A 10,429-nucleotide genomic window follows, 5' to 3' on the forward strand; every position below is an offset into this window, starting at 1 on the left:
TGCGAGCTGGCTCTTTTGGCTCCATCAAAGAGGAAAAAGTCGAATCAGTCCCTTGTACAGTCTAAAAGAGGAAAACCTATATCTGTGCCGACGACGCCTGCCACCCCTCCCGTTGGCCTGATTTTCGAGACCTGCTCTCTCTCTGTCTGTTTTACTGTCTCTCACATATCCCGTCTCAATCAACCAACTTCCAATCCTGATTCTGAGGCGACTTGTACGAACCCGACTGGATATCTTCAGACCTTTTTGAAACCGTGACTACTTTTGGGCAGAATAAGAGTGCGCTCTGTTGGGATCTCACTCCGTTGTGTCTAAAAATCTTACTTGAGCTCTCTGAATCCCACATCTATCATCTCGTCCCATCTCTCTCATCCGGATCCTCGCAACCCCTGACAGTCATACGGACTTGGGCAAGGGGTCCAGTCTCCATCATCAACAACAACACCCCCCCCCCTCGGCATCGACGACGAACAGCCATTCTAGATACTGGGGACACAACGACATGAGATCGTTATGGCCGCGACATACACCCCGATCTACTGCCTCTGGCAGACCGAAAACGCACACCTAGGCCAAAAGGTCCTCGACCTCCTCCCGCGCTCCGACGTCGCCTCCTTCCGCCTCGCCTCCTCGGCCTGCTGCAACATCGCGACGAAACCCCTCTTCACCCGCGTCCGCGTCACCTTCACCGCAAACACCTTCACCAAGCCCTCCCGCATCCAGGCCCTCTCCCGCGTCGGCCACCACATCGAGCACCTGCACTTCCACTGCGCCCACACCGACGCCACCTTCCTCCCGCCCCTCGTCCACCCGGCCACCGGCCGCGAGATCTCCTTCCTCTACACCCCGCACACCAGCATGGCCTCCGTGCTGGCGAGGCCGAAGTACGCCAACACGGAGCTCGGCGAGATCCTGACCCAGCAGTACCCGCCCCTCTTCCACGCCGCCACCAACGTCCCGAGCTTCATCAACGCCATGAAGCACTTCTCCAACCTCCGCCACCTGACCATCCGCTGCCCCGGCCAAGACCCGCAGGAGCGGTACAGGAGGGACATCGTCGACTACGCCCTCATGAGCCTGCGCATCGCCGTCGAGCGTGCGCCGCTGGAGAAGCTCGTCAAGCTCTCGCTGTCCGGCATGCACCCCTCTTCCTTCAACTACCTCCGCCACGTCCCGGGTTTCGGCGCGGTGCCTTCGGCAGGCCGCAGGTGGAAGCAGATCCGCAAGCTCAGCATCTCCGTCGAGGCATGGGACTTTTACGGTTCCTCACCCGGTCTGGACCACCTCAAGATCCTGGACGACTACATCCGTGGCTTCTCCGGCACTCTCGAGAAGCTCAACTTCACATGGCTGGGTCTCAAGGGACCTTGCCCCATCGCTCTCTCAGCAGACCCCCTCTTCGCGCCGCCGCGCAACTGCAAGAAGCTGTTCGCCGAGGTCACCTCTCCCATGTCACCACTACCCCCGGCGCCCTCCCGCAAGCCAATGTACTTCCCGCGCTTGCGGTACATGCAGGTCCGCAACGCCACCATGACGGCGACTCAGCTCGCGGATCTCGTCGACGCGCACCAGCGCACCGTCAAGGAGTACGACTTCGACAATGTGGTGCTCATCAACGGCGGCAACTGGGACGACGCGCTTGCTCCGCTCATGGAGCCCGCCTCCTCCAAGAGTGATGTGTGGTCCCAGCACTCACACTCGAGAAACAACTCCGAGGCAGGAAGTCTGCACTCAGAGCCGTGCCATGATGAGGACTTTGACCTGCCCTCGCCATCGGCAGCAGCAGCCGCTGCCACCCGTGAGCTGCTCGACTTTGACCTCGGCAGCGAGCTACTATACGTTAACGACGAAGACGACTACGACCCGTATGAGGGTCTTGACGAAGACCTGGCTTCAGATCTTGCGGCCGCCAAAGAGGCCAGCACATCCTTCAGCACGATACTGAAGAAGAAGCGCGTCCACCGACGCAGGAAGCACCGCAAGGACGATGACGGCAGGGAAAAGGAGACTTCCTCCTCCAAGCACAACAGAAGCCACAGCCGCCATCGCAAGCACAAACACCACAGGCAACCACCGCCGGTTCCGGAGGAGGACGATGTCTTCCGTCCGGTCACCCCCGTGCCCATCATCACGGCACCTATCCAGGATACCTCCCCGCACCCGGTGTTGCTGCAGCCGGCTGTGTACGACCCCAACGCCAGCCGTTACTCGGGCCCCGAGGACGGCATCTCATCGGTGCAGCGCAACATTGAGCAGGAAGAAGCGCACCGCATGCTGGCCGAAGACGCGGCGGCGCGGGTCAGCGCGCTGCGCAAGGCCAAGGCGGCGGTGTTGATGAAGCTCTCCAAGGAGTTCAGGAGCAAGACGCCCAGTCCGCCAAAGGACTGCAGCATGCAGATGAGGTTGAGAGAAGGCCTCTTTGGGAGGAGCTTTGTGAGCGTGTTGCCAGACGATAGAGCCATGTCGAGCCAATCTGCGCTGGTGCCGCTCATGTTTACGAGATCATGAGGACGACCTAACGAAACGAAAAAAGATGAACATCCATCAAACGACAACGAATCGCTGTATTTTCTGTTATATTAGTCGGGAACTGGCCGGCGCTTTGGATCCTGCTTTTCGAACGGGATTTGGTCGGAAGGGAAAGGCAACAGGAAAGGGACCTCGAGACTCTGGGACAAAAAGAGTCGGGTCAGGCGGATCGGATGGATACATGACAGGGACGAGGGGCATTATGACTCTTGTAATGACTTGACGATGCACCATTATTTTCTTCAATGTTTATGTTTTGAAATATTTCACACACAAAAAAATGGGGCCCGTTGATGCGAGTGTTTGTTTGTTTGTTCGGTAAGGCCGAGGAAAATTTGTTTCCAGACGCCGAGAATTTTCTGGATGCCGTGAAACGCGGATGAGGAGAGACCACAAGTGCCGAGGGACGGGGCCCGGAGTGCGGAGAGCGAATGAGGAGCGCACCTCCGAGGAGCGACGGTGGGCTCGGCGAGAGAAGCTTTGGTCGGTAGAAGGCAGAAGAAAAGAGCGAGGACCGGGTGAACCTGGGTAAAGTGGTGAAAGGTGCAGGCTTGGTGCGGCGCGGGTGGAGTCAGCAGCAGCGGAAAACAGGGAGTCGTGGGATGGCTCGTCCGCGTTTTGAAATGTGAGATCTCGACGTCGTTCGTGGTAAGCTGTTTTCGGGGGCCATGCGCCTGGCGACGAAACGGGAGCTGCGACTGCGGTATTCGTGGAGGTGGTGTAGCAATGGTCGCACCTGAGCCACTGTAGCACCACCACCCGCCGGCGTCGAGAATGTGATGGCTCAGAAGATGGGCGAAGGCGACAACCAGATGCCGAGTCGAGCGCGCGTGTCGCCGTCGCCACGATGGCGAAGTTTTCCTTGATTGATACCCCAACCCCAGACCCAGACCCAGGCTGACCAGAATGGCATATTCTGGAAAGCGTGATCTGGACCTTTGGAGAGACCTGGGCGATTCTGGTTAGAGTTGGCCGTCAGCCACCACGAGAAGAGGCGAGAGCCGCTTTCATCCGAGGCGTCGCATTCGTAGCCTCAATCTCCGGGGCATTTCTAGCCATCCCGCGGTGGTATAGCGGCTTCTAAGGCAGCATTGTGGGTGGACGGGAAGACTCGATGCTTTGCGTGGTGATAGGATGGTGCAATGGATTGGAGAGGTCCTTGTGGACCAGGACAGGGTAGGGGTTGAAGAAGGGTCAAGGGTGAGAGAGAGAGATGGGATTCTCTGTGGGAAAAGACGGCAAGCCGGGAAAACCGTTAACGGGGAATTGGCACAGCGCAGAGGGAAGGGAAACCCCCGATCATCCGCTGAAATGAGATCCTGGGCTGTGGGTGTGGTGACTTGACATGAGGCACGTCCGACAAGTGCTGCGAATGAAGGGAACATCTGGCTGCATCTGAAGGTCGGCCGGGCAGGTAAAATGCCGTCCCTCGTCCCTCGTCCCTCGTGTTCCTTTCTTTTCCTCTCTCGAGACTGGCTGTTTGCAGAAGGAGCATTGCCCACTCTTTGGCCTCCGCCTCCGTGGCACAACAGCACGACCTATCGAATCTCCCCGGTTGGGTCTTTTCCTGGGGTCCCTGGACACGTCTGGGAAGGGCCTAGATGCCCATGGACCGCTACCGGTCGGAACTCCCTCAACGACAAGGGACGACGACGCGAGGGGGGGCCTGTCAAAGACGAGCGTTTGGGCGAATTGACTTCAAGGATCCGCTGATCGCTGATCGCGGGAGAGAGACGGGCTACTTGGAGAATACTTTCAGTCAATCAGAACGAGTATACGCCAAACAACCAACATCAGCAGCACCAACAATTATAACAACAAACTCCTCCAACTCCAACTCCAATACGGATATCAACGTTTATACCGGAAGCTCTCGGTCAGTATGTTATCAAAGTCATGCAATGCTGGTTGAATATGGCTTTATATCCACCTGCAATAGGCAGCCACGAACTAGACGATGGAAGACGACGATCCGGGGAATCGTTGCCAAGTCCGGGCCACAAACTCTATGTGTTTTCACCTCAGCTCATCATCGGCTTCTTCCTTCACAACCACCTTAAGTCGAAACAGACGATAGTCCTCGGTCGACAACTTCGTCCGTGTTTCCCGGGATGCTGGACATTCTGCGTCGCCCAGATAGCAGCCACGGCACCCATAGCTCCATCCTGTGCGCGGCCACCCACGTATGTCGCCTCAAATATCTCTCTGTGCATTTTCTCTGGTCGTGAATTTGCGGGCGCCAAAAAACGCGAAAGTTGCCAGCAGGTGATGGCTGAGCAAGCCCGTTTACCCCCGAGCTGTGCCCTTGCGAGACGCTACGAGTAGCGTCGTCTCCTACACGTGTGTGATACTTGGCGCTAAGGTACCAGGGACGCGGTAGCCGTCTTCTGCTCGTCCTTTTCTTTCCTGGCTTTGAGATGGATTCGGTCCCTGGCCATAGTTGACAGTTAGCTAGAGCACCTCGAGTTGGGGCCGCGCAGTAGGTAGGGCAAGCTACGAGCCCAGGTTGACTTACTGCATTGTCACACAGACAATGAAGCACCAAGACATGGAGGACTCGTTCTCTCGAGACTTGAGACTTGAGACTTTCAGTCTCTTCAGCCGTAATCTTCACTTTCAAGCGTCTGCTGCGTAATTTCGCCTTCTAGTCGAGAAAAGGGAAGACGCAAGAAGAGACCTTGCCTGCCCCGGGGCGCTAGACCAAAGCGAGAGGTAAGATGTACGTACTATCAAAGTACCTTCACCCTACTCCAGGCGCATCTGTTGCTGCAGCTCTCCGCTGTTACTCCATTGTCCCTACCCTGGACCTAGTTCTTTTGGGACGGACCTGGATCCCAGCTCCTCCCGCGCGACTCCACCTCCAGTGGTCGCTCATCTTCCATCTTTCTCCTGCCCTCAGCCCATTCCATTCCACCCATTCACCCTCCGCTTCAACCGACAGTCCCCAAGACGAGGCCTTCGCCGCGCGCCTGCAAACAACTGCCTCTTCGACGATTGCCCGGACGAACGAACGGCATCTCTCACGCTCATCTCGGTCATCGGTTCAGCTTACAGCTGGTTCCAGTCTCCCTGTCTACCGACAACAAACACGACTCCCCGGCCCGTCAAGCAAACGAAAACGAACTTTTGGGAATTGCGGATACCTCACGAAGCAGCCACCCGTCGCCGTCGAGCAACAGCGTGCCAAGCACTCAAACTTCTAGCAACCATCCCTTTCTTCACGACAACATCGCCAACAAGGTCATCCAGGAGGACCCCGGAATCACCACTGCAGACGATGAATGCCGCCCAGACCGCGCCAGACTCCCTGTTATAGTCTGTTCCAAAGATGGGCGTCAGGATCGCCATTCGAGAACAGCTCGCCTTCCTCGTGGTGATTGCTGTTCTCGTCGGCTTGATGATCCTGTCTGTTCCTGTCTGGATTTACGTCAATCAATTCGTCACCCAGGTCGAAGGACGCGAGCTCGCCCTCACTGCCTCGCTCAAGGCGTCGCGTATTTCCTCGGAGCTCGAGCTCGTCCAAACCAGCATCATCACGATTTCCTCCAGAATTCTCATCCAGGATTCGCTCGTCAGCTTTTACGGCGGCAACACCTCGGACTCCAACTGGGCTGCGGCAACGGGCGATTTGACGAGCGCACTCAGTTCCGGCGCTCTTACCGGCCTGTTACAGGCGAGAATATACTCACGCAACACGACAGGCAATGTACACGGTTTGTTGAACGTCACTGGCCAGAAGATTCCGGATATCGAGCTTCCGTGGAGTCCTTCGGGCAACAAGACGTTTCTGTCGGATACTCCTGAAGGTTATCCAGCTGACCTGTACCCAAATATTACCTACGAGAATCTCGGCCGTCCGAATCAGTTCCGGAACAACACATGGGCTTATGCTGCCAATGCCTTTACTGGGGTTAGAATCTCCACTAACGGTGGCTTGCTCCTTGGGCCACTGATCCTTAACGAGACGTCGGCCCTGATGTCGATAACCGTACCCATTCGCGACAACAAACAGCAGGAGTTTATACTCGGCTACATGACACTTCTTGGCCTGGCAAACTCTCTCGTCAGTGTCCGGAACTCACGCGAGGGTTTGGGTAATAGCGGCCTCGTTCTTCTTGTTGGACCTACGAATCCGTCCAACAGGTTCTCCGACGATCATCCAGCCAGCAACGCGACGTTCACACCCGACAGGGACTCATCTGCAAACGTGCCGGTCAAGTTTGTGCTCCCGCCTAATGGGCTACCTGGCCAAGACGATCGACATAGCGATAGGAGCTGGTCTATCAGCAAAGATGACGAGCCGTTCCCCATGAAGGATTACCCTGCGGTGTGGGATTCCTTCACGAAAAGATTCGTTTCCCCCAACAATTCCAGCTCAATGCTGTCAACGCACAACGAACAAGGAAAACCTGTCGCTGTCGGTTTTGCAAGGACCAACACAGCTCTCGTCAACTGGACCGTTGTCGTGGAGCAGGCAAAGTCCGAAGTCGACGCCCCCATAGACACGCTGCGAAACATCATCCTAGGCTGCGTCTTCGGTACGGCGGGTCTTATAATAATACTCATCTTCCCGTGCGCGCACCTCAGCGTCATGCCCATTCGAAGACTCAAGTCTGCCACTGAGAAGACGGTTCAGCCCCCAGGTTACGAGGACGGAGACTACTCTGACTTCGACGACGAAACACCGGGATCTGGCGCCATTTCATCCCGATCTCAGCGGTCACGAAAGGATGGGATTATCGCAGGAATCTACAAGTTGGTTGGGTACAAACCCAGGGAAAAGGCCGCATCTGAGCATGATCGCGACTCGACCCGTCGAATTTTCAAGATCCCAGGCAAGGTAGAAGATCGCAAACACTTTGTCACGGATGAGCTTACCGAGCTTACGCAAACATTCAACGATATGAGCGACGAGCTGTGCAAGCAGTATATCTCCCTGGACCAGAAGGTTTTGGAGAGAACGCGGGAGCTTGAAATCAGCAAGAAGGCAGCCGAAGCGGCCAACGAAAGCAAGACACTGTTCATTGCGAATATCTCTCACGAGTTGAAGACGCCATTGAACGGAATTCTGGGAATGTGCGCCGTTTGCATGGAAGAGAATGATATCTTGAGGATCAAGCAGTCCCTCAAGACTCTCTACAAGTCAGGTATGTTTCGTTTGGCGATGATCTGGGATTGCGCTAATTAAACCAGGCGACCTATTGCTTCACCTTCTCGAGGATCTACTTAGTTTCTCCAAGAACCAGATCGGCCAACAACTTAGCCTGGAAGAGAGGGAGTTTCGGTTGGCAGACATCCGTTCGCAGATCCTGACCATCTTTGACAAGCAAGTCAGAGAGGGAAGAATCACCCTCAACGTCAACTTCTTGGCATCTGATGTTATTGAGCTCAGCAGCAGCCCGGAGAGAAGAAGTATGGACACAAGGCTGCCGGCACTTGGACCTCATGGCACCGGGAGACTGAAGGACATGTGCCTTTGGGGCGATCAACACAGAATCCTCCAAGTCATTATCAACCTGGTGAGCAACAGTCTGAAGTTCACTCCAGCAGGTGGCAAAGTCGATGTCAGAATCAAATGCATTGGCGAGGCAGAGGTTCCAGCCCTCAATGGGGAAGGAAGTAGGTCTTCCTCCTTCTCCAAGGAGTCGAGAAGACATGGAAGATCTCGTCATCGAGTTGGTTCCAGTTCAACCCACTCAGCGAGCTCCAAGGCCAATTCAACATCCGAGAATCTCAAGGGTACTGCTTTAGCCATCAACCCCATGGAGCCCAAGTCGACCCCACACATACACATACGAGAACGGTCTCCAACGCCGCCGCCACCTGGTGCCAAATCTTACATCTTCGAGTTTGAAGTCGAAGATACGGGTCCCGGAATTCCTGAGCACATGCAACAAAAGGTTTTCGAACCCTTCGTGCAAGGTGATTTGGGCTTAAGCAAGAAGTTTGGTGGCACTGGACTGGGTTTGAGTATTTGCCATCAGTTGTCAACTCTCATGGGTGGATCCATTTCTCTCAAGAGCACTGTCGGTGTTGGTACAACTTTCACAATGCAAATCCCGCTGAAATATGTCAAGGACAGGTAAGCTCACACGTTCCCCGAGGAAAACTTTGAACTAATGTTAGGCATTTACAGGACTTCAAGCACCGCATCTAGCAGCATCAAATCCAGACCACCGAGTGTCGACACAATCGACCCTGCAGACATTCCCCGAGACCCGAAACGCAACTCTGGCGGAAACCACACCCCTATTAAGCCCGCCGGCGAGTCGACGGCGAAGACTCTTCTGGAACAACAGCCTAGGCTCGTCGGCTTGAGTCAACCCTTTTTCGCCTCGAATCCCGCGCCGAAGTCTGCCAAACGAAGCACAAAAGACCAGATGGCAGCGATCGACGCCGCCATGGCTTCCAAATCTGACCAAAGCGGGAAGTTGCGAGTGCTTGTTGCTGATGATAACTCAACCAATATTGAGGTCGTCAGCAAGATGCTCAAGCTTGAAGACGTTTACGACGTCACAATAGCCAAGGATGGCCAAGAGGCGTATGATCTTGTCAAAGCCAATATGGATATGGACCAACGTTTCGACGTGATTTTCATGGACATCCAGATGCCAAATCTCGATGGCCTAGAATCTACCAAGCTCATCCGCAAGATGGGCTACAAGGCGCCCATTGTCGCCTTGACGGCGTTTTCGGAAGAAAGCAATGTCAGGGAGTGCATAGAGAGCGGCATGGACGAGTTCCTGAGCAAACCCATCAGAAGGCCTGCGCTGAAGCAGGTGCTGAAGAAGTTTGCAACGATTCCAGAAGAACCGGAGACGACAAGTCAAACCAGGAAAACCACGCCAGAAACCACGCCACAGAAACCCGCCAACGGATCTGCAGCTCATCACCGACCACTAGATGAGAAGGCGGACGCGATCCAGCCAGTTGGAACTGGCGACGGCAACGGCAACGGCAAAGCAACCGCGCTGTCGTCGGATTACCTCTCTGAGAAGGGGACATAATTGACGTTTAACGACCCACAACATGGGAAATTTTCGTTCTTGTTTACACATGCATTATTACGTTTTGTCTTGCTAGGATTCCCCCATTTTCTTTCGTTTGGAAGCGATGCACGAAAAGTCGGCGTGAGGGCGTTGTTTGTTTTGATTTGTCCCGAACATGTATTCATAATGACATTGTCGGGGGACCCAGAGCCGATGGAGGGTCGTGTGGTCATATTTGCTTTGTATTTCTGGGAACGACACGACGTCTGGATGGGTTGGGATAGTTGCATAAGATCAAGACGACTACTTTTGGTCTTCTTCACTGAGCCGCTAAAAGGCTCAAAGCGACGCAACCACAACCGCCTCCTCAGAAGCGAGGGGTTGGAAGATGCAGAGGAGGTCGACACGGGAGAGGGAAGCAGGTCATGATTCCTTTGTCACACGGTGGGATTGGACGGCGGTCCGGGGCGTACACGAAGATACCCGGGACACATGGAATCCCCAGAGATGCGATAAGGAACGTAAGGGAAACGCGGAGGAGCGCGCGGATCGGCAAATAAAGATAGATGGGCACGGCATACGTATTTCCTCTAGGGGGCCCTTCTTCTTGTGGACATATACCTTAATGTCGAGTTTCTACGATGACGGATATTTTTTTTCGTCTCATCGATTTTCGTACTATCTCGTGTTTCTTCAGATGAGCCGTGACCCTTTCTTTACCCATGAGGTAGAGAGAACCAAGACCTCCCCTCCTCCCATGCCGGTTTCGCGGTTGGTAGAATCGGTTCGCTTCTTTCGTCGTCAAAGAACGCTGCTTGCTGGTCTGGTCCGGTCTCACCGCCGTCTCTCTCGAGACTAAGAGTCGAGAACCATCCAAAAGGGCCAAATGCCATGTCTGTTCTATGCAGGAT

General features: G+C 55.0%; 2 protein-coding genes across 2 annotated transcripts; both read left to right on the forward strand.

Moving 5' to 3' along the window:
• Nucleotides 1-513: 513 nt before the first annotated feature.
• CkaCkLH20_00384 (uncharacterized protein) lies at nt 514-2,508 on the forward strand (the record flags this gene model as incomplete). Its single annotated transcript, XM_038883104.1, has 1 exon — nt 514-2,508. The coding sequence occupies one exon, from the start codon at nt 514-516 to the stop codon at nt 2,506-2,508; it is 1,995 nt and encodes a 664-aa protein (XP_038751809.1).
• A 3,349-nt stretch (nt 2,509-5,857) lies between these two features.
• CkaCkLH20_00385 (hsp90-like protein) lies at nt 5,858-9,536 on the forward strand (the record flags this gene model as incomplete). The annotated part of the gene is made up of 4 exons (XM_038883105.1): nt 5,858-7,676; nt 7,723-8,148; nt 8,230-8,611; nt 8,666-9,536. The coding sequence occupies 4 exons, from the start codon at nt 5,858-5,860 to the stop codon at nt 9,534-9,536; spliced, it is 3,498 nt and encodes a 1,165-aa protein (XP_038751810.1).
• Between the last annotated feature and the right edge of the window lie 893 nt (nt 9,537-10,429).

Source organism: Colletotrichum karsti (genome assembly GCF_011947395.1).
Source record: "Colletotrichum karsti strain CkLH20 chromosome Unknown Scaffold1, whole genome shotgun sequence".
NCBI classification, from domain to species: Eukaryota; Fungi; Ascomycota; class Sordariomycetes; order Glomerellales; family Glomerellaceae; genus Colletotrichum; species Colletotrichum karsti.